At 38.3% G+C, this 24,972-nt stretch overlaps 1 protein-coding gene across 40 annotated transcripts in view; it reads left to right on the top strand.

Annotated features, from left to right (window-relative positions):
* Positions 1-24,972, top strand: part of CCDC30 (coiled-coil domain containing 30) — a 191,327-nt gene that overhangs the window by 3,401 nt on the left and 162,954 nt on the right. For 13 of the 40 annotated variants that reach the window (XM_065533730.2, XM_074010325.1, XM_074010192.1 and 10 more), the window contains exons 2-4: positions 14,396-14,501; positions 16,904-17,057; positions 24,446-24,517. In XM_065533730.2, the coding sequence (XP_065389802.1) occupies positions 14,487-14,501; positions 16,904-17,057; positions 24,446-24,517 (241 nt within the window). In that variant the 5' untranslated portion in view covers positions 14,396-14,486. Of the gene's footprint in view, positions 1-6,441; positions 6,624-14,395; positions 14,502-16,903; positions 17,058-24,445; positions 24,518-24,972 lie in introns of those variants that run through there. The other 27 variants (XM_074010256.1, XM_074010324.1, XM_074010190.1 and 24 more) reach the window with 6 other exon arrangements.

The following is a 24,972-nucleotide window of genomic DNA, read 5'->3' as shown; positions in this document are numbered from 1 at the left end:
GGTTCCAGCGATTCTCCTGCCTCAGCCTCCTGGGTAGCTGGGATTACAGGCACATGCCACCATGCCCGGCTAATTTTTGTTTTTTTAGTAGAGACGGGGTTTCAACATGTTGGCCAGGCTGGTCTTGAACTCCTGACCTCAGGTGATCCACCCACCTCGGCCTCCCAAAGTGCTGGGATTACAGGCGTAAGCCACCGTGCCCAGCCAAGAATATTATTCTTATGTACTTTGTTGTGTGGGCAATTTTAGGTACAGTTTAGATATCAGAGCATTTATAATTTAGTTTTATTACTTCAAGATCTAGTTTACCAGAATTTGAAAGTTAATCATCAAGTCTCAATAAATCCACTGGGAAAATGTTTGTTTGGGGATCTCACAGCACCATTCCAGGCAGAGTGACTTGAATGTCAAAATTTGTGGAAATATAAGCAGCATGATGGGGACCAATAAGTATACTGACATGAATGGCTAATGTCAAGGCGTGGCAGAAGACAAGGCTAGAGAGACTGGGAGGAACCAGATTGCGAAGAATATCTGGTCCCAAGCTAAAGGGTTTGAACTCTACCTGAAAGCGACAAGGTTAAGCAGCAAGTGATTTGCATTCGGGAGGATCAGTGTGGAGTTTTGCTGAGAACAGATTGGATGGGGGCCACCTGGCAGCAGGAACATCAGTTAAGGACGCTATTACACTAAACTGAACCAATAGTGAGGCAAGCCTAAGGCAGTAGACAAGGAGAGGATGAATTAGAAAATGATGAAAGAAGTACTGCAAATTCAGTGACTGATTGCATACCAGAGTAGAATGAATAGGAAGGAGGGACAAGGATGAATCCTGGGTTTCTGGCTTGGGAAACTGTTGACAGTGATTTTAACTATGAAATATAGGAGGAAAAGATGAATGGGTTGTTCAAGCTGAGTTGTTCACTAGACAGCTGGAATGCATTGGTCTTAAACCGTAGACTCATTTTATATTGCTCTCCTAGCTTATAGCTTCTTCTCTGGAACTTGCATTTCTCTGCCAAATCTTGCTTAAAGAGTAGGCTCTCAGAGGCCATATTTGTACCCCTACTTTCAACGTTATTCCATGTACAGCTGACTGAATGGGGAAAATACAGGTAACTTTGAAGAGGCAGGCACAGCCTATTCAGTGAGCAACAAACAATTGTCTCTTTCAAAAATTTGAACTAAAGATACAAAGATAGAAATGACTTAATCTAAAAAGTCACGTAGGCTAAGGACTTGAATAGCTGTTTTCAGCCTTGCTGATGAGCAAGCAGAGGAAGTTCACCTCTGTAGAGAAGCAAGAGGAGCACACTCACAGGGAAGCTCAGAGACAAAAGACCTCATGGGTCAGGAGAGACCGTTAATGGCTGTGTAGTTCCGTATCCAACTCCTGTGTAGCCACATTTAGTTTCCAGCGTATGTCCTTGTACCTCATCCACTCAATAACCCTCATATAGTAGTTGGGATTGGCTGGTTGTGTGAGGGACAGAAAGCCCAAAATAATAATGCATTGAAAAAGAAAGAAATGTATTCCTCCCACATAAAAGTCAAGAAGAAAGCAATCTATAACTGGTAGAGCAGCACCCTGAAATGGTCAGAGACCCAGGTTTCTTCTCTCCTGATATTACAGCATCCATGGCATATGGTTTCCAGCTAATGGTGCCCAGGATGGCTGCTCAGGCTTCAGCTATCTTGTCTGAATTCCAGCTAGTAGAAAGGAGGAAGGAGAAAGAAAGGGGGTATCATGTTCCTTAAGGACAGTTTCTGGAAGCAGCACATAATTCCATTTACACCCATTGGTCAGAACTTGGTCACCTGACCATATCTATCAGTAAGGAAGTCAGCCTTGTGATCAAAGCACTAAATGTCTTATTTCTGTGGAAGAAAGGAATAGTAAATATTAAAGGACACCAGCAGTCTCTGCTACCCTCACCTGTATTCCAACTTCAATGTGTTTCTGTTTCTTGCCACTCCTTCTAGATTGATCTGGAGCATAGCAGAGAGAGATTCTTATTTAATCTTCCAAACAACCCAGTGAGGTAGGCAATACTATTACACTTATTCTACACACAGAATAAAAATTTAAAGAAGTTACCTGACTTGTGTAAGTCACACAATTACAAAGTAGCAAAGCCAAGGTTTGAGCCAAGGTATGTTAGACTGTTGTGCCCAAGCTGTTAATGACATGGTAGTGAGAAGGGTGGAGAGCTAAAGGCAGGGTTCTTGGAAATGGCAGCATTTGAAGGGATGGAAGAGGATGAAGCCAGGAAGAATACTGAGAAGGAAAGGCTAGAGACATATGAGTCAAAACAGGACAAAGTGACATCACAACAGAATAATAAAAAATAAACTTTCAGGGAAGGAGTGAAGAGGTACAGCAAAGAGATCGTATGTTAAAACAAACAAAAACAGGGCCAGACACAGTGGCTCACACCTGTAATCCCAGCACTTTGAGAGGCTGAAATGGGAGGATCACTTGAGCCCAGGTGTTCAATTCCAGCCTGGGCAACATACCAAGACCCTTGTTTCTACAAAAAATAATTTAAAAAACAAGATGGGCATGGTGGCACACTCCTGTAGTCCTAGCTCCTCATGAGACTGAGACGGGAGGATCACTAAAGCCCAGGAGTTTGAAACTGTAGTGAGCTATGGATGTGGCATTTTGAGTTCATTGTTGACTGATAATTTGAGTACAATGGTGAGAGCAGAAGGCAAAATGCAGCAAATGTGGGAGTGTGGAAGCCAAACACAGAAGCCACAATATAGGAGTGTGGGAGACAAATTGTCCAAAAGAGGATGTAGCTAGAGAGCTATATGGTGGGGCTAAAGAGAGGTTATTTTTTGTATCTTTAAGACCAGAGATGTCTTGAGCTGAGGACAAGAGAACAGTAGAGAAGGAGATAAGGAACATACAGAAGAGAAAATGCTTCCCTAAGGAAGCAGTATGGGATGGGGCCTAGAATACGGGTAACGGGATTAACCTTGATCAGGAGGATAGGAAGCTCTTCCACTGAGAAGGGAAAGAGGACAAGATTGGTAAAGATGAAGGTTGGTATGTTGGTGAGGAGAAGCAGCTGACAGTTTTATGATGACCTTAGTTTTACTAGTTCTCTGGGAGACAAGGTCATTTGTCAAGAGTGAGGGGAGAGGTGAGATACTCAGTTTGATGGAGAGGTGAAAGTTTCGAATAGTTGCTGAGTGAGATAGTAACAGAAACTAGCAACTCATTAATGACCCAGTGGTTGAGAAGCTTGGCTCAGACCAGAGGCCATGAATTTGTAATGGTTCAAGTTTGCATGCTTGATTTTGTTCTCTACCAGCACTCAGCAACCTAAAATAGGTGGAGAATAGTCAAATGCATGAACTTTTCCAGGGCTGAGATTTGCAAGGAAGGTGGGACAAAGGGATAAGATAACTGGGAATGTTGGTGAAGGACTCAAATGATCAACAGTTGGGTTTAGGCTTGAGGGGCAAACAAGTGAAGCCAAAGAGTATCTGGTAGTTTGAGAGAGGATGTAATGGTCCAGAGACTGGAGGTATTATTGTAATTGTAGAATTCCTTTAGTTTAAGAGAGCAACTGCTTCACACCCATTAGGATGACTATTTTTTTTTTAAAGTAACCCAAAGTAAGTGTTGACAAGGATGTGAAGATATTAAGACCTTCTGCATTGCTGGCAGGAACGTAAAATGGTGCAGCTACAGTAGAAGACAGTAGGACAGTTCCTCAAAAAAAAAAGTTAAACACAGAATTATATATCTAACAATTCCACTCTTAACGTGTATACCTCAAAGAATTGAAAACAGGGACTCAGATACTTTTAAACACCGGTGTTCATAGCAGCATCATTCACAATAGTTGAAAGGTGGAAACAACCCCTATGTCCATAAACAGGTGAATGTATACATAAAATGTGCTATGTACATACAATGGAATATTATTCAGTCTTAAAAATAAATGAAATTATGATTAGTGATACAACATGGATTAACCTTGAAGACATTATGCTGCGTGAAATAAGCCAATACAAAAGGACAAATATTGTATGATTCCACTTCTATGAGTGATATAAAATAGGCAGGTTTATAGAGACAGAAAGTAGAATAGAGATTCCGAGAGCTGGGAAAGAGGGGAATGAGAAGTTACTGTTTAATAGGTGTAGAGTTTCTGTTTGGGATGATGAAAACTTTCTGCAAATGACAGTGGTGATGGTTAGACAACATTGTGATTGTACTTCATCCCATGGAATTGTACAGTTAAAAATGGTTAAAATGGTAAATTTTAAGTTACGTATATTTACAACAATTAAGAAAAAGAGGGGAAGAGGCACAGAAGGTGTTAGAGGGAGACACATGGAATTTAGGATGGCAGGGTTTCAACATTAGTTCAGGCTGTTCATAAGGACTTAGGTGTAGCCATGAAGATGGGCGGCTAGAAAATGGTGAATAAAGATGACTGGCTTTGGGAGGATGGTCAAGTGATGGAGCATGGGTGATTTGTGCACTTGAGTATTGACCTGAAGCCTATAGTGTCCTCCTGATCAGCAAGGATCGGATCCAAAGGTTTTTCCAATATCCCTAATCCATTTTTCCTTTCAACATCCTCCAGTCTAAGACTCCCCTACTCCACCCCTGCAGCATGGGGATTATGCTGTTGGGCAAGCAACCACAGTACAGGACTTCTAATAATTGAAGCATTTATTTTCTAATTGCCTCATCAGTTTATCACAACTGCTTTTAGCACTTTGAGGTATTTGCTTCCAGTCTTTTCTTTGTGTCTCTGGTGTTCACATAGTTATAATAATACTTTTGCATTCTGCTTTTCCTCTTAGCATTATCACAGAAGCATTTTTGCATATTGCCAAATAGTCCTCATAGGATGCTATGTATTCTTAGTATCTTGGGCTCTCTGCTACCCAGGACTAAAACCACAAGTAACTATGATGCTCAGAGACCTGGTAGGGAGAAGGGGGAAGATATGAGTGGGGACCAGGTGAAGAAGGTTGGGGGAACAAAAGAAAATTTTTAGTTATATGTCATGAGGAGGACCCACAGAGGTGCAGGATTCAGACTTGCATTCTTTTTCATCAGTATGAGTATCAGCTGATAACTAAAACCATGTATGGTCTAAAAATACTGTTGATGTGGAAATGGTAAGACTCTAGAAAGCTTGGCAATCAAGGAGAAAAATAATAAAGATATGGTTTTGCTTTTTAAAAAGCAAAATAGTATATTTATGTGGACTGAAGCACAATAACAATTATGTCTGTCACTGCAATTTGGGTCAGATTAACTTGGTTAAAAGTTGTATTTGATTAGAACAGCAAGTCCTATTAATAGTTAGTGGTTCTAATCACTTGAGGTCAGGAGTTTGAGACCAGCCTGACCAACATGGTGAAAGGTTGTCTCTACTAAAAATACAAAAATTAGCCAGGCGTGGTGGCGCACACGTGTAATCCCAGCTACTCAGGAGGCTGAGGCAGGAGAATCGCTTGAACCCCGGAGGCAGAGGTTACAGTGAGCTGAGATCATACCACTGCACTCCAGCCTGGGCAACAGAGCTAGACTCCATCTCAAAAAAAAAAAAATAGTTAATGGTTCTAGTAACACAGGTATCACTTCGTCAATCAGCAGATATTTATCTTTCATATACTGTCATAGTGCAAACTGTTATGTTGTGATTACTTGCAACCTAAAAAAATTAAAGACAATATCGATAGCAGACTTAGATCAAGAAGTTGCAGAAGAGAACTGAATTAATGAGAAGTCAACATAAATTATAAGACATATTCTGTGAGTAAAATCAATCCTGGATAGTATAGAATTGGGGCCTCTCTAGCTTCCAGAGGAGTCCTTTTATTTCTAAATATGCAATAAAAGGAACAAAGACTTCTTTGGACTTTAAAAAAGAAACAAAAGCCCTTTGGGAGACTTCAGATAAAAGTTGCAAACTTCAGAACAGACAGAAAAACTTTTTCTTTCCATTGTACATAATTTTCATTAAATATGTCATTTGTTATTTTAGAAGATATACAGTTGTTCAAAGCTTAAATTTTTCGGTATTAGCAGCTATTTCATTTAAGTGCTCATAACTAGATAACAGTAGGAAAAGTAATATATGCATTGTAGAGAGTCTGACTCTAGTCATATATACATAGACTTATTTATTCCTGCTTTCAATTTTCCTCACATAGCAGCTTTGTATGTATATTGCCAGCTGTATTTTGTTCTTTAGAAATATCTTAGATTTTCCAAGCTGTATCTACACACACATACATAAGTGTGATGAAGGATCAGGTGGCTTACTAGCTTTCTATCACTAGTACCCTAAAGACTAGTACTCTAATAAGGAGCCTAAGGTGGCACCTACATAGATATCTTGCATCCTCAGTTGTGTGTGTGTGTGTGTACATACACATATGCTTATTTCTTCTATCAAGGGAAAAGTTCAGTTAGAAGACATACTTCACCATCTTGAAAAAGAAGAAATCGATCCCGTTGCTAATACAGAAGAACAACTCTGTTTGGTGCTTATTCCAGCCAGCACAGTGAAGACAGGCTGAGGACCGCTACCAGAGATGTAGAAGAGCTTGTAGTGAAGCACATGAACAAAACAAAAGAAGTAAGAACTAATAGTATAGAATTTTAAAGACGCCTGTGATTTTGTTCATTGCCCTTCATTAAATTGACATATTTAGAACTAATGTTTGGCTATCACTGTATAGTTGGAAAAGCACCCACGTGTAGACTTTTTTTTTTAATGAAACATGGCAACAGTCTGTATTGGTTTCCATTAAGACTACATGTATAGGATGTTGCCCAGTGATAACTGGTTGAACATCTAAACAGGACTGCTCCAGGTAGCTTAGGTGACTCTTTTCTTTGAAGGCTTAGAAACTAATGTCAGCATAGTATCAGTGAATCTGCTTCTCAAAGGTGGACTTGTATCAACCAAAGTCGTAGAGATGAGACACCTCCTTTTTAATTGACAATAAGAAATATAATTGCCAGAGGAACTAAACATGTATTTTTGGTGGCTGATGTATTCTCTTACAGACACATTATGTGGGAAGCCAACTTTTAATTAGATGTTTACTTGGTGAACAAATGATTCTAATTTTTTTTTTTTTTGAGACGGAGTCTTGCTCTGTTGCCCAGGCTGGAGTGCAGTGGTGTGATCTCTGCTCACTGCAAGCACGGCCTCCCGGGTTCACGCCATTCTCCTGCCTCAGCCTCCCAAGTAGCTGGGACTACAGGTGCCTGCCACCACGCCTGGCTAATTTTTGTATTTTTAGTAGAGACAGAGTTTCACTGTGTTAGCCAGGATGGTCTCCATCTCCTGACCTCGTGATCCACCCGCCTCAGCCTCCCAAAGTGCTGGGATTACAGGCGTGAGCCACCGCGCCCGGCCATGATTGTAAATTTTTATAGCATTGGCTGAGATAGTCAGGTTTCCACGATAGGGCTATCTATATCTACCCTTATTTCTGGACCTCATATCCTAGGACCAGGCACCTAGTGCTTAGAGGAGTAGATAAAGCTATTTTTTGACCGTATTGTTACTCTTTTGGATGTTTCCAATACTGATCAACATACTTTCTACATACTTTCTTTAAATGAACTAATGAATTATCTCAGGTTGCCTGGGAATCACTCTGCTATGTTTTCACAGCTCACACAGGTAATTTTTTTAATTTAATTCTTAAAGGACAATTCAATTTCCAAATTCTAAAGAAGAATGCAGCTCCTTTAGAATGAAAAGTGGTATAGCCTCATAGAGTGTGAACTTTAACATTAAGCAGAAGGGGGTGAAAAATTGCCTTTAGCATTATCTTTCTGTTTAACCCTGGGCAAGTAACTCAACTGCTTTGAGCTTGAAATTTCTGTCTGTAAGATGGAGATGTTAATAGCATCTTCAAAGGGATTTGTGAGATTTATACAGGTTAGCGTGTATAAATTACCCACGTACTTGGCATCTAGCAAGGGTTCAATAAATGATAGCTATTATCATTAGAAATGGATATTGTTCCTGCCATTTTAAAGAGGAAACTAAAGTTTGCCAGGAAGTGATAAAGTTGGACTGTGATTCCTATGTTTCTTCTATATGATTCAACTTTTTATACATATTTTGAGGAGTTTTCCTATAGGCTTCCAAAGAATTCACCAAAATGCAATTCAGTTATTTTGATAGTCTACTTCTAAGCACTTTGGCATAGTTAGAGCTCAGTCTCTGGTTTCTACCCATCAGAGTATGAATTCTAGCTCCTCTCCTTATTCCCTATGTGATAAGGCAAGTCTCTTAGCCTCTCGAAGCCTGCTGCTTCACCTCCCAAGTGGGAGAATAATAGTCCCATGTGGTTGTGGTGACAATTAAATATTTGATGTCCTTAATGTAGTGCCTGGAGCATGTTACTTTCTACCTGTTACTATGCACATAAAAGTAGCTTTTTGTGAAGCCGTTTTATTAACTGGAAACTATTTTCAAAGAATACCCAATAATTTGTTTTAATGTAATCTCCTGTTAACATTTAATCATCTTAGCCATCAGTTTCAGCATAGCAGTATAAACCTAATTATTATGTAGATTTTTCTCTGTTCATGGATATCATGACCATATTTCCTAAACCACAGATAGGGAGACTTGATTTGAAACCTGGTATGTTGATAGAAAAAAATATTAGAGATTAGGGCTGTCCCAGAAATTTGTGGCTACGTATCATCATACCTATGGGAAACATAGTGTATGATAATGTAAGACAGCTGGAAAGAAGTTTAGAGCCAGATGCCAACACTTGAGGAAAGCTGAGTTTTCCGTTGATTTCTCAGATTATAGTCATGATAGAATGGTGATCTTTTAATTGCTCTTTCACTTCCTGGACTTTTAATGTGGCTTAAAATATGAGCCATGGACTAAATGTAAGAAAATGTGTTTTTTTTAGGTGGAAAATTATGCAAACTATATTTGTATCCTAACAGAGGGAGGAGAAGCATTTTCTCATGGTTATGATGAAAAGGAAAATAAATAGCTTAGACATGAGTTTAAAGAGCTCCAACTCAAACAGAGTTGTTTTTCCTTTTGTGGGAACATCATTTTAAAACTTCTTCCCTAATTCTAGAAATTAACATATTATATAAAATTTGAGAAATGCATACAAGTATAAAGAAGGAAAAAATTATATCTTCTACCCCAAGAAAAGTATGATACTTCTAATGTTTCAGGTGTATTTTCTGGCTGTCTTTTTAAAACGTATGTGTTCTGAAATAGTCTGAAACGTGTGTGAGAGTGCAGGGTATTTTTTTTTTTTAGTGTTTATTACAGCACTTTCCACTCTATATTATAATCTGTGTCAGCTCCTCTGGAGTAGAGATCATGTCCTAGTTTTAGCGATTTGTGTCTCTCACAGTACCTGGCTTGTAAAGTACCTAGTTTAGGGGAGGCAAAACTTTACCTCTTCCTCTTTAGGTCTTTTTTTTTTTTCCCCCCCAGCTGGGCCTGAGAATTAAGTTGATATAAGACAGATTAACAGGAGAAAAGCATACAAACATATTTAAATTGGAAATAAATGGAAATGAAGACCCAAAGAAGCAATTAGAATCAATCTCTCATATACTGAGTTGGACAGATAATAGTAAGTTGTGAAAAAGCAACTAAATATATGGAAAGGCTGAAAAGATAAAAGAGTTACTTTAACAAGGTCTGTACAGAATTCTCTTGGCCTCAACTTCCCATCCTTAATTATAAGAGTGTTGCTTTCCTTCTAGCAAAGGGAGGGCATTTTTCAACATGGGAATTTCATCTCCTGCTTTTAAGAAATAGAAGGAAGATCAGAATGATCTTGCACCTGCTGTTTTTCAAGTGTGTTTAACTCAAAATAGTCAATACACCAGAGTGGTATATTTTTAACTCCTTCACTAGCATATTAAGGACTTAGAAAATATTAAGTACTTCAAAACTTCAAAGGAAAATACAGATAGAACCCCTTTAGAATATTCTATATTTGTGTAACTACACACTTAGGTGCTATTAGGCCGGGCGTAGTGGCTTACACCTATAATCCCAGCTCTTTGGGAGGCTGAGGCGGGTGGATCACCGGAGGTGGTGAGTATGAGACCAGCTTGACCAACATGGAAAAACCCTGTCTCTACTAAAAATACAAAATTAGCCTGGCGTGGTGGTGCATGCCTGTAATCCCAGCTACTTGGGAGGCTGAGGCAGGAGAATTGCTTGAACCTGGGAGGCAGAGGTTGTGGTGAGCGGAGATCGTGCCATTGTACTCCAGCCTGGGCAACAAGAGTAAACTCTGTCTCAAAAAAAAAAAAAGATTAAAATATTAGGTGCTATTATTATACATATTATTATACATGGTCAGTGATTATATTTACCACACATTTATTATTTTCTTTACCTCAGCATTTTTCCTTGCATCTCAGATATTCCATTCGGGATCATTTTCCTTTTTCCCTTTAGAAATTCCTTTTACAAGATGGCAGTTTTTTTGTTTGTTTGTTTGGTTTTTTTTTTGCCTCAGGTGCAGAGAAAATTGAGTTAATCATAGGACATGTTACATATGTATTGTACCCTCATTTTTTCCTTTGTTGCTTTCTACTGGGTAGACTGAATTTTCTTCTGATGAGTTAAAGTTTGTATTATATTTTTGTTTACATAATGGTTGCATTTTAAGAGTTTTCTTTAATTCCAACTTTTTTTTTTTTTCCTCTACAAAGCTTCTGGAAAATTTCTTCCAGCATTTCTGGTAATTCTCAGTAGGAAGGTTGTTCAAGGGTTCTAATCTGCCACACTGCAAGAAACATAAGATGCTGTATGTCCTTCTGCCAACATGTGTTTTTCTTTGTTTTGTTTTTTTGTTTTTTTTGAGACAGAGTCTCACTCTTTCACCCAGGCTGGAGCGCGGTGGCACAATCTTGGCTCACTGCAACCTCTGCCTCCCGGCTTCAAGGAATTCTCCTGCCTCAGCCTCCCTAGTAGCTAGGACTACAGATGCACGCCACCATGCCTGGCTAATTTTTGTATTTTTAGTAAAGACAGGGTTTCACCATGTTGGCCAGGATGGTCTTGATCTCTTGACCTCATGATCCGCTTGCCTTGGCTTCCCAAAGTGCTGGGATTACAGGCCATGGGGTTTTGCAATATAAATTAGCTCATGATGATTGATAATAGGAGAATGATGTCATTATAATGCAGAAGTTCCTATACAATTTTCCCTAGCATGTTAATGATTTGGACTACCAGTAAGCCTCAGTTTGTACATGAATCCTATTCATCCCACATTCTTCAAATTAGACTTAATCTGAACTTGAAATAAATCTGTAAACTATGAAGGAAAGAGATAAGCCAGTGGTTGTAGTTCAGTGTGGATAGTCCTGTGCTAAGGGAAAGCAGAGAACACTAGGAAAATTCAGGGGAGGTGATGAGATAGACATAATGGGTAGGGTGACCAGAAAAGGCTTCCAAAGGAGATTGTATTGAGTTGTGTTTTGAAAGGTGCTAGCTAGATTAAGAAGCTGGGAAAGGCATTCCTGGCAAAGGGAACAGAGTCGATAATACATACTAGTTCACATGAGTGAATGCTAAGAAGAAATGTGGCTGGAGATATTTTCTTTTCTTTTCTTTTCTTTTTTTTTTTTTGAGACGGAGTCTTGCTCTGTCGCCTAGGCTGGAGTGCAGTGGCCGGATCTCGGCTCACTGCAAGCTTCGCCTCCTGGGTTTATGCCATTCTCCTGCCTCAGCCTCCCGAGTAGCTGGGACTACAGGCGCCCGCCACCTCGCCCGGCTAGTTTTTTGTATTTTTTAGTAGAGACGGGGTTTCACCATATTAGCCAGGATGGTCTCGATCTCCTGACCTCGTGATCCGCCCGTCTCGGCCTCCCAAAGTGCTAGGATTACAGGCTTGAGCCACTGCGCCTGACCTGGCTGGAGATATTTTCAGGAACCACGTCATGGTGAAACCATATGCTAAACTAAGGCGTTTGGATTTGACACCTGGGCTATGCTTGATGTTCCTGGATTATGCTAAAGGCATAAAAATATTTTTGAATATATGAATTATTGACTTTGTTATAAAACATCTAGAGAATCACTAAATCATTTTAAGAGGGCAGTTAACATGATCTGATTCATGTTTTAGAAAAATTACTCTAGCAACAGTAGGGGGATGGATTACATAGGGACCAGATTGGAAGTGGGAAACTTAGGGGTAGTTTTGCAGTAATAAAGAATAAGAACGAAAACAAGGCTCAGAGTGTAAATGGTGAAGGGAAGATGAACTAAGTTATTAATGAAAAGGAATCTGTAAAACAAATTGAGAATGGTGGATGAAATCTTGGATGACTCTAATGCCATCTACTCAATCACTTTTAGATCATAGTTTTCTAATAATAGCCAGAAAGTATTAACACAGATTCTCCAGCCATGCACGGTGGCTCACGCCTGTAATCCCAGCACTTTGGGAGGCCGAGGGAGGTATATTGCTTGAACCTAGGAATTTGAGACCAACCAGGGCAACATGGCAAACCCCATCTCTACAAAAAGTACAAAAATTAACCAGGCATGGTGGCATGCACCTGTAGTCTCAGTTATTCGGGAGGCAGAGGTGGGAGGATCACCTGAGCCTGGGAGGTCGAGGCTGTGGTGAGCCATGATTGCATCACTGCACTCCAGCCTGGGGAATGGAGCGAGACCCTGTCTCAAACAACAGAACAAAACAAAACAAAACAAAAACAAACAAACAAAACCCCAGATACTCATTTTATGATAAAATATGGCCTGTAACATTTGTGTTACATTCCCAATTTGCTTAAAGCTAATATTTTGTTTTAACTAATGTTGTAAAGAGCCTGAGCATAAAATAATTAGCAGAGTCACTTTTTTTATGTGTAGAAACTGACAAAGTGATTCTAAAATTGATGTGGACATGCAAGGTCCTAGACTAGTCAAAAAACTGAAAAAGAACAAAGTTGGAGGACTAACACTTCCTGGTTTCGAGACTTAACCATAAAGCTGTAGCAATCAATAAAATATACTCCTGGGCTGGATGCAATGTTTCACAGCTGTAATCCCAGCATTTTGGGAGGCCAAGGTGGGCAGATCAACGGAGGGCAGCAGTTCACGACCAGCCTAGCCAACATGGTGAAACCCCGTCTATACTAAAAAGACAAAAATTAGTCAGTCATGGTTGTGAGTGCCTGTAATCCTAGCTATTCAGGAGGCTGACGCAGGAGAATCGCTTGAACATGGGAGGTGGAGGTTGCAGTGAGCCGAGATTGTACCACTGCACTCCAGCCTGGGCTAAAGAGTGAGACTCCATCTCAAAAAAAGAAAATGCATTCTTGGCATTCAGATAGCTCTATAGATCAATGGAACTCTGAATAGAGAGTTCAGAGATAAGCCCACAAGTACACCATCAACAGATTTTCAACAAAGGTGACAAGGTAATTCAATGAGAAAAGGATAACCTTTTCAACAAATGGAACAATTAGATATAGACATATGCTAAAAAAAAAAAAAAAAAGCTCCCCAAATCCTGATCGAAGTTCTGTTTCCCATTGGTGAGGAATGCCTGCCCTCAATACCACAGGATAGCCAAATACATAACACCTGACACTAGACAGAAATGAGATTGATAACAGTTTATTAGTCACATATATTCACAGCCTATGGGAAGAGGATAGATATGCTATGCTATGCAGGGCCACAAGGGGTTACTCTCAGGAATAGAATGAACTCATAGAGGGTATGGGAGGCAGGCTTTGTAGTGACAAGAAGATGAGGTGCCTCCTGGTTCCCCTGGGAATATGTGATTGGCTTCTCTGAAAAATTCCATGGGCTGGCAGGGAAGTGAAACCCATTAGTTTGAGGACTGGGTGGAGTACAGCTGCTCCAGCTGATAGAGGACTGGCCAGATGGAGACTCTTTCTCTCTGGATGGGGGACATACTCTGGCCAAGTAACTGATGGCTAGGCTTTTTTGGGGCTTCTGTGAGGCTGAAAGATGCCAAGTCCATACATGAAATTTTAGAGCTTGCAATAAATTTATCTCACGCCATATATAAACTCAAATTGTTTGCTAGATATCTGTGATTATGAAATATCTATTAATTTACTAATGTATGTAGGTACATTTTTATAATTTTCCCCTCAAAGATCTTGCACATTTTTCTTAGATTTATTCCGAGGTACTTCATATTTTTAGATGCTATTAATAAATGCTATATTTTTTAAAAAATTAATTTTCTACTTATTTGTCACTGGTATTTTAAATTATAATATTTTTATATATTGACCTTATATCTAGCAATCTTGCTAAAATTTATCATTCATTTTTATACTTTAGTTGAAGATTTAAACATTTTCTCTCTCTCTGTTTTTCTTGTCCAGGTTGGAGTGCCGGAGTGCAGTAGCACGATCTCCTCTCACTACAGCCTCAACCTCCTGGGCTCAAGTAATCCTCCTGTCTTGTCCTCCCAAAATGCTGGGATTACAGGTAAGCCACCACACCCAGCCAAAATGACATTTTTGTTCACAAAGACTGATTTATGTACATTTCATTTATATGTTGAATTTTGTTAAGAAGAAATTGGAACAAATCCACCAGTCTCTACAAAGAGAACATCAAGAACCTGTGTAACAGGCCGGGCGCGGTGGCTCAAGCCTATAATCCCAGCACTTTGGGAGGCCGAGGCAGGCGGATCACGAGGTCAGGAGATCAAGACCATCCTGGCTAACACAGTGAAACCTCGTCTCTACTAAAAATACAAAAAAAAAAAAAAAAAAAAAAAATTAGCCGGGCGTGGTGGCAGGCACCTGTAGTCCCAGCTACTTGGGAGGCTGAGGCAGGAGAATGGCGTGAACCCGGGAGGCGGAGCTTGCAGTGAGCCGAGATCACGCCACTGCACTCCAGCCTGGGCGACAGAGCGAGACTCCGTTTCAAAAAAAAAAAAAAAAAGAACCTGTGTAACAGTCTAAAAAAATCTAAGTGAGGTTAAAAAAAGAAATTATAATCCTTTACTTCATAATTGTGGCTAATTACAAATCAGCTTTTACCTTGGAAGTATTTTGTTTCAATATATGAAAATGTATAGATTCATGGCCAGATGTGGTGGCTCATGCCTATAATCCCAGCACTTTGGGAGACCAAAACTGGAGGATGACCTGAGGCCAGGAGTTCAAGACCAGCCTGGGCAACATAGTGAGACTCAGTTTCTATGAAAAATAAAAAAATTTAGCTGGATGTGGTGGTATGTGCCTATAGTCCCAGTTACATGGGAGGCTGAGGTGGGAGGATTGCTTGAGCCCAGGAGTTGGAGGCTGCAGTGAGCTATGGTCACGCCACTGCACTCTAGCCTGGGTGACAGAGCATGACCTCATTTCTTTAAAAAAAAAGTCATGTTGTAAAAATTATCAAATTATGCATAAAAGTATTATGAACACATCACAAAAATTTGAGGAGGAAAAAATCACTCATTTAACATCATAGCTGATTTTTATTGAATGTATTAAAATTTAAACAATCTATGTATGTTATGTGCTTTTAAAAATCACCATGAGACTAGGCCAGGTGCGGTGGCTCATACCTATAATCCCAGCACTTTGGGAGTCCGAAGCAGACAGATTACCAGAGGTCAGGAGTTCAAGACCTGTCTGGCCAACATGGTGAAACTCTGTCTTTACTAAAAAATACATAAATTAGCCAGGCATCATGATGCACACCTGTAATCCCAGCTACTAGGGAGACTGAGGCAGGAGAATTGCTTGAATTTGGGAGGTGTAGGTTGCAGTGAACTGAGATTATGTCACTGCACTCCAGCCTGGGCGACAGAGCAAAACCTTATCTCAAAAAAAAAAAAAAAAATTACCTTGGGACTATACATATTTTTTATTTACAAATATGTTTGTAGTTCACCTTTTAAGGAGTTCTTTAGAGTATATAGTACATTATTTTAAATATATTCAATTCTGTTCATGGAATTTAATGTTTTTGATCTAGAGAAATGTTATTAATAGGTAAGTCTGGTGAATAAAGTGTACGCTATGAATTTAAGCATGGGAAGTAACCCAAGATTAAACTATACATCACAGTGTTATTTTCAATAGCAAAAATCGGAAGCTATCCAAATTTTTAAGTGAGACAGAAATTATATTATAGCCATGCTGGAACACAATACAGCCTTTAAAAATTATCATTACAAGCTGGGCGCAGTGGCTCATGCCTGTAATCTCAGCACTTTGGAAGGCCAAGGTGGGCAGATCATGAGGTCAGGAGTTCGAGATTAGCTTGGCTAACATAGTGAAATCACGTCTCTACTAAAGATACAAAAAATGAGCTGGTCGTGGTGGTGCGTGCCTGTAATCCCAGCTACTTGGGAGTCTGAGGTAGGAGAATCGCTTGAACCTGGGAGGCGGAGGTTACAGTAAGCTGAGATTGCATCATTGCACTCTAACCTGGGTGACTGGGCAAGGCTCCATCTAAAAAAAAAAAAAATTGTCATTACAAAATCTGTACAGGAATTTACAGAGAAGTGTTCCTGTATAATGTTAAATTTAAAAAGCCAGACAGAAACTTGTACATGTATTAGTATTATGACTATGTAAAAATGTATATGAATAAAAAATACTGCAAAGAAGTATAACAATACACTTATATCTCTTGGATGTTAGGTTGAACCATATGAAACCGCATGTTTATAAGTAAAAACAATCAAATATTACCAGTTTTGTTTGGTTCAACCTAAGGAAAGAAATACACACACACACACACACACACACACACGGAAATACACATAGATATTGTTTGCTAATTTTCTTTAAAACATTAATGGAAAATAGCAAAATGTCATGAGAGTACATTTGCTCTTTGTTTTATTACTAACAGAAGTTTTATTTCAGTCTCATAATGAAGACCTGGAAAAAGACAAAACATCACAAAACTACCTAGGAAAAGGAATGGAACAAGTAGCAAAGAAGTTAGGGGTGGCCCATGAAGAGATTCAAAGACTCACTGATGAACTACAAGTGAGGGAGAAAGAACAGTGTAAATTAGGTAAGCTGTGGTTTCAGATGACCATTTCTGATCATGCTTTAACTGTACTGATCTCATCTCAGGGTGGAACATGAGAAAAAAAACACTGAGAAAAAAGTCTTTAAGATAAACACATAGAAGTGATGAACAGCCTCATTTTCTACCATGCTAGGAATTTTTGTCAAAGCCCAAACATATCTACCAAAAGTTCACAACTCATAAGTGTTTACCACTCACCACAAGAAATTCCCAGCCTCTCAGAAGCCCGCTGTGTTCCTTCTCTCTGTCTCTACATCCTTCCTCCTCCTTCAGAGTAACTACTGTCCTGACTTTGAATGCAGTTTCTGTGTTTGACTACACGCAGTATGCCTTCTATGGTTTGCTTCTCCTGCTCAGTCTTACAAGATTCATTCATTTTGTTATATGTAGCAGTTGTTTGTTCACTCTGCTGTTTATAATATTTCATTAATAAACATACTACAATCTATCCGTTCTACTGATGGACAATTGTGTTGTCAGTTTTTGTCTATTATAAATATTGCTGCTATAAACATTTTGGTATATGTCTCAGTGTGCTTATTACACATTTCTGATTGTGGTAAGAGTAGAATTACTGAATCCAAGGGTTATGGGCAGGTTCTACTTTGGTCTTCCAAGGTAGTTATACTAATTTAAGCTTTCTTCAGTTGTATGTGAGATTTTAGTTCCTCCACCTTGGTTTTCAGTACTTGGTACTATCGGTCTTATTCACTTCACCTTTTATGTTGAGTGCATAGTGGTATTTAAGTGTTGCTTTAATTGGTATTCCCTGACTGCTAATTAAGTTGAAAATCTTTTTGTATGTTTGTTGTTGTTGTTACTCATTTGGATATACAACTTTGTGAAGTTCCTGCTCAAGTTTCTTGTCTATTTTTCCTATTTTATTTATTTGTGGGAGTTCTTTATATATTGTGGATATCAGCCTTTTGTTGGTTATAAATGTTATGTTGTTGTTGTTATTTTTTTTTACCATAAATGCTAATATTGATCAAGTTGGGTTTAAGTGAATTATTCTTTATGCCTTCTGAGTTTTCATGTTTAAAGCCTTTTCTTCACTACAAGATTATTGAAGATATTTACCCTGGTTTTGGGGGGGGTACTTTTATTGTTTATATTTACATCTTTGCTTTATCTAGAATTTAGTATAAAATTTTTAAATTATAATTATCTCCTTTCTATATTTTTAATCCGTGACTGATTATTTTACAAATACAATATATAGGTTACTTCAGAATCATAAACATTAAAAATGTTAAATGTATAAAACAATAATGATTACGCCAAACTGTGTGATTAATAACAAATAATAAAAAAACAGAATATCAGGATGTAAATTTTTTATAAATACATTTTAAACAGTGGACACAAATAACTTTTCAGAATGATGGAAATGTTCCATATCCTGTTTGGGTTGGTGGATATACAATTGTACATATTTGTCAGAATTCATCAAACTATACACTTAAAAGGGTGAATTTTACTGTATGCAATGTATTTATCAGTAAACACAATTTAAAAAGAAAATAAATTTGGCCACATGAGCGTGATGAGAAGCAATATTTGCTGCTTGCAATACAAGAGGAAAAAGGAAAAGCAGGATATTCAGCACCCATAGTGGCTACATTTGGACACAACAGAACACAATCACATAGCAATCTCTTTTATCAGCAGTTGCTCTATAGGGTAAATCCCAAACGTATCAATTGAAAGCCACCTCTACAGTGAGTCTGTTAGGACTTTTGGGAAGCTGAATTAGCAAGTCCTTTTGGAATGCTGTGTGCAGTATCAATGTGTGCACCATCTGTAACTTCCTGAGTCATCCACTTACAGCAGAATTTATAGCTAGGCATGTGTAATATGACAGTGTTTCCCAAGTATTAGCTTGTTTCTTTCAACAAACTCTTTTTAAAAATAAATCCCTTTAGCTCTCTTTAGTTTAATCTTTAGCTCACTATCACATCATAAAATTTGGATGAAAATGAAAAATTTTTTCAATGATAATTTTTTCAAGAATGAAAAAGAATTCATATAAAATATTTATTCCTTGACAAATGAATATCAAGAAAAAAGATGAATTTTTAAAGATTTAAGAGACTTATTAACCAATTATGTATGATGTGTGGCCTTTATTGAATCCTGATTCAAATTTTTAACATTTATAAAACAATTTGAAATTTGAACACTTGCTAGACATATGAATTAAAGAATTGTTAAATTTTTGTTAAATTAATTTTTTGTTTAAAAATAGTTCTTATTTTTTAGAGATATATAGTGAAACATTCATAAGTGAATGAAATGATGTCTAGGATTTGCTTCAAAATAATACAGGTCTCTACCTTACAGCTACACAAAAATTAATTCAAAATGGATCGCAGAGCTAAATGTAAGTTAAAACTATAAAACTATTAGAAGAAAACAAGGAATACATCTTCATGATCTTGGGTTAAGCAGTGATACATTAAATATGACACCAAAAGCAAAAGTGAAGAGAAAAACTAATACATTGGACTAAATCAAAATTTAAAACCTTTACACTTCAAAACACCATCAGAAAGTGAAAAGACACCTCACAGACTAGAAGAAAATATTTGTGAATCATGTGTTTGATATGGATCTTATATCCAGAATATGTAACAAATTCTTACAATTTAATAATTAAAAGACAGCCCCATTTAAAAATGAGCAAAGGGGCTGGGCGTCATGACATGTGCCTGTAGTCCTAGCTACTTGGGAGGCTGAGGTGGAAGGATGGCTTGAGCCCAGGAGTTTAAGGCTGCAGTGGGCGATGATTGTTACTGCTTTCCAGCCTGGGTGACAGAGTGAGACCCTGTCTTAAAGAAAAAAAACGGGCAAAGGATTTGAAAAGACATTTCCAGGAAGAAGATATGTGAATGACCAACAGGCACATGAAAAGATGCTCAGCACCTCCCATCACAAAAATTGATAGGTATGTGACGTGGTGGATGTGTTAATGAACTTGATTTAATCACCCCACAATATAAACATATGTCAAAACATTACATTGTACACCATAAACGTATATAATTATTATTTGTCGATTAAAAAAAATGATGTTCGATACCATTAGTTATTAGGGAAGTACAAAGCAAAACCACAATGAGAGTCTACTTCATACTCACTAGAATGGCTGTGCTAAACAAGACAGACAGTGACAATTGTTGGCAAGGATGTGGAAACATTAAAACCCTTGTACATTGCCGGTAAGAAGGTAAGATAGTGAAGATACTTTGGAAAACATTTAACAGTTTCTCAAAATATTAAACACAACCCAGAAATTCCATTCCTAGCTATCTACCCAGGAGAAACACAGACTTGTATGTAAATGTTCATAGCACTATTAGTTACAATAGCCAAGAGTTAGAAACAACCCAAATGTCTGTCAATTGGTGAACTGATAAACAAAATGCAGTATATCCATACTGGGCAGAAAGTAGCTAACAGCACATCCAACACTGCTATCCTTAGAGAAAGGACTGCTATAACAGTCACAAGCATCTGGTTGACATCTGAGAACTTGGATTTTGGGAGGGTTTCCACCATTCCTTAACCAATAGTGGCTCACTGTGCCTAAGCTGTTTATACAATGTGGTCCATGCAGAATACCTGCTTTCCTTTAAGAGTCTTGGTATATGCTAGGCAGAAAGTGTGTGTGTGACCAGCCCTCAACAAAACCTTAGGTGCTGAGTCTTTCATGAGCTTCCCAGGTAGACAACATTTTACATGTATTGTCACAGTTTACTGCTGGAGACATATCCTGTGTGACTCCACTGGGAGCAGACTCTTGGAAGCTTGTTCCTGGTTTCTTCTGGCCTTTGCCCTGTGCATCCTTTCCCTTTGCTTCATCTTTTTGATTTTGCTTCATCTTTTTGCTGTAGGAAATCTTAGCTTTGAGTATGAACATATGTTGAGTCTTGTGAGTCCTCTTAGCATATCACCAAATCTGGGGGTGATCTTGAGGACTCCTGGTACTCATATGATATAATACTATCTGCCAGTAAAAAGGAAGGAAGTACTTATACCTGCTACATGGATGAATCTCAAAAACAAGCTAAGTGAAATAAGTCAGATGCAAAAGATCATGTATTGTGTGATTCCGTTGAGATGAAATGCACATAAAAGGCAATCCTATAGAGATAGGAAGTAGATTGGCATAGCTGGGCATAGTAACACATGCCTATGTCCCCAACTACTTGCCACTTGGGAGGCTGAGGCAGAAGAATCACCTAGCCTATGAGTTTGAGTCCAACCTGAGCAACATAGTGATACCCTGTCTCAAAAAAAAAAAAAAAAAAAAAAAAAGGAAAGTAGATTAGTAGTTGTCTAGGGCTAGGGATGAGAATTGGGACTAAGTGGGTATGATTTTCTTAATAGGGTGATGGAAATGTTCTCAAATTAGATTGTGATAGTGGCATACCTGTAGATATACTAAAAACCATTGAATTGTCCACTTGAAATAAGTAATTTTTAAGGTATGTAAACTGTACCTCAATAAAGCTGTTAAAAATATAAGAACTGGGGGAAATAAGTATATTAGGTGAAAATCTAAGGTGGCTTCCAAGAGCCCCACCCCGGTATATACACATTTTTTCCCAGTGATTCAACAAAATACAATCTAGATGCTGCTGTGAAGAGATTTTGTAAGTGTAGTTATGGTCCCAAACCAACTGACTTTAAAGAAGGGAGATTTTCTTGCATGAGCCTGATCTAATCAGATGAGCTCTTGAAAGAGTCAGGACATTTCGTGGCAAAAAAGATTTGAAGTGCAAGAGGGATTTAACATGAGGGAGACTCTTCATTAATGATTTAAAAAAAGAAACAATGACTTTGAAGATGGAGAAGATCACATGACAAAGAATGCAGGCAGCCTCCAAGAGCCAAGAGAGACCTCCAACTGACAGTCAGCAAGGAGATGGGGACCTCAGTCTTACACCCTCAAGGACTGAATTCAGCTAACAAGCTGAATCAGATTGGAAATGAATTCTTCTCCAGAGCCTTCAGAGAGAAACATAGCCTGGCCAACAGCCTGATTTCAGCCTTGTAAGACTTTGATCACAGAACTCAGGCACACCATGCCCAGACTCCTGACCTAGAGAACTGTGAACTAGTAGATGGATGCTGTTGTAAGCCACTAAGTTTGTGGTAATTTGTTATACAACATTAGAAAATTAATATAATAGGTAAGGGTATAAGTGAAACAAGATTGACCGTGAGTTGGTGATTGTTAAAAGCTGGGTGATGGATGTAGGTATTACCATAACTCTGTTCTAGCTACTTTTGTATATATATGAAATTTTCCATCAGTAAAAAAGTTTTTTTTTTTTAATCTATGCTAACCAGACTTAGAAAGAGACTTAGAAATAGACTAAGAAAGTAAAACTGTTAATCTGATAGAGAGATCTCAAGAAAAGTTACAACCAATACAATTTTAGAAATATTACTGGTTTAAGAGGACTATTGGAAAGCTACAACTAGCTACAATTTTCTTTTTTTTTTCTTTCTTTTTTTAGAGATAGGGTTTCACTCTGTTGCCCAGATTGGAGTACAGTGGCATGATCATCACTCACTCACTGAGTTCCTGGGTTCAAGTGATCCTCCTGCCTCAGTCTCATGAGTAGCTAGGACTGTAGGCGTGTAGTGCCACAGTTGGCTAATTTTTAAATCTTTTGTAGAGAAGGGGGTTTTACTTGCCCAGGCTGGTCTCAAACTCCTGACCTCAAGCAATCCTTATGCCTCAGCCTCCCAAGTGTTGTATAGGTGTGAACCACTGTGCCCAACCCCAGAAAGCTATAGTTTTCAAGTATCTTCACAAACATGGCAGAAACTAACCTGACCATACAAGTTAATAAATTTGGTAGTCCGATATTATTTAAATTTGGAGCAATATATTTCACTATGTGTGCTATTCCAAAAATAGTTATTTTTTTTCAAATAGCAATTAAGTCAAATGTTTTCAGAACACCTGAAGTACCTCTTCAGAACTCTGAGGTTCACAGAATACAGTTTGGAAGCCCCTGTTCACGTAATAAATTCTGAGCTCTCTTGTGTAGCAAATAAGGTCTTTCTGGTTTGGCCTCTGCCTATGTATCCAGCTCATATCCCACACTTCCCTAATTCTCTGCACTACAGACTGGGCAGTATTAGACTATATGTAGTTCCTGAACTACTCAGTGTTCCCTCCTATGTCGTCTCCTTTGTTCTGTGCTACCTCCTGTATTACTCGTGTTATTCCCTCTTTGTAGAATATCCTTTCCACCTGCCCTCACTTTACTTTCTCTCCTTCTTCCATAGAGGAATACATTTGGAAAACTGTTCTTTTAGTAAAACAGAAGCTATTTTTACATCTCTGGCTCAGTGTAAACAGACCTAGGTTCACATCCCAGTCATACCGTTTACTAGTTGTGTAATGTTAAGCAAGTTGCTTAACTTTTCTGAGTCTTGTTTATCTCATCTATAAAATGGAAGCATGAATATCTACTTTGCAGCTTTGTTATGATGATACGTATATCTGGCACTGATAGTTGCTGCTATGGTAACAGTAATAGTAATAGTATTGCTATAGTTAGGAATACAGTTTTAGGTGAATCTGGTAGGTTATCCTGGGATTTACTCTAAAGAACTGAGTGTTAACAGATGTAATAATAAAACCTTCACAATTGTGCTGATGAACTCACTCTGTGGTTAGAAGTGACCTGTTATAAAATTCATGTTAGTCTCTTACTTCTGGGAGGTTCTTCATTCTGATAATATAGGAGATCCACCAGCAATATTGCTGGTGATGAGGAGACCACAGGAGACAAAGGGATAAAACCTGAAGTAGAGAACCCAAATCCAATAGACTCCAATGCGTCATGTCTTCCTAAATATCATTGTGCCATCCTTATACAATTCTCGCATAGTATCAAAAGCTATTTCCTGAAATTTTGTTATTTTGATATTTCTAGCAGCTATTGGCAAAATTCTAAATATGACTGATTGCAGGAATTCTTTTTACTTTTTTCTGGGTGTAGTTTCTTTTCACTAAACTGGTAGTACCATGCCTAAAAACTTTCAGCTTTTCCCATTGTTTACAGTGGTTTAAATTCCTCTTAATCATGAAATCTGATGGAGGAAACTATTAGGGAAAGACAATTACGAGATCAGATAAGCAGGGATAGGGCTAAATATAGGGTGCAGTAGGAACTCTAAGAGGGAAGTCTGGGAAAATTCCCTGAGGAGCTGACATTTAAGCAGAAACTCCAGGGCAGTAGCCAGGTGAAAGAAAGTGTTCCAGAGAGAGAGAGAGTCATTGGAAATTTGATTATTATACGAATCATTTGTTCCTTATACAAATATTTTGTTTCTTTTTTTAGATTCTGCGCTTAAGAAGGCTCAACTAGAAATTGACAAATTGAAGGAAAATTTGGTAAAGCAGAAAGAAAATGGTAAGTCATTCTAGAAGATATAATAATTATTATTTAGTAGCCAAGAATGGTGGTACATGCCTGCAGTCCCAAAGACTTGGGAGGCTTGGGCCCAGGAGTTGGAGGTTGCAGTGAGCCATGTCTGTGCCACTGCACTCCAGCCTGGGCAATAATGCAAGACCCCATCTCAAAAGAATAAATTTTTTAAAAAATTATTATTTAATAATAATACATTAAGAAATAATATAATATACATTAATAATAGGTTTTAAAATAATAATATTTTGGAATTAAAATAATAAGTACTACTACTGTTATTGCTATTGCTACTACTGTTATTACTTCCACTACTACTACCATTTAATAGTGACAGGTACTAAGTGCTTACTAAGTGACAGGTACTTTGCCAGGCACTTCACATGCTTTATCTCTAATCCTCACAACAGTCTGTGGCCATACTACCCTGAATACACATA

This window comes from Macaca fascicularis, chromosome 1, assembly GCF_037993035.2.
Source record: "Macaca fascicularis isolate 582-1 chromosome 1, T2T-MFA8v1.1".
NCBI lineage: Eukaryota > Metazoa > Chordata > Mammalia > Primates > Cercopithecidae > Macaca > Macaca fascicularis.
The sequence above is the reverse complement of the archived record's forward strand: the minus strand, read 5'-3'. Positions and strand labels throughout refer to the sequence as shown.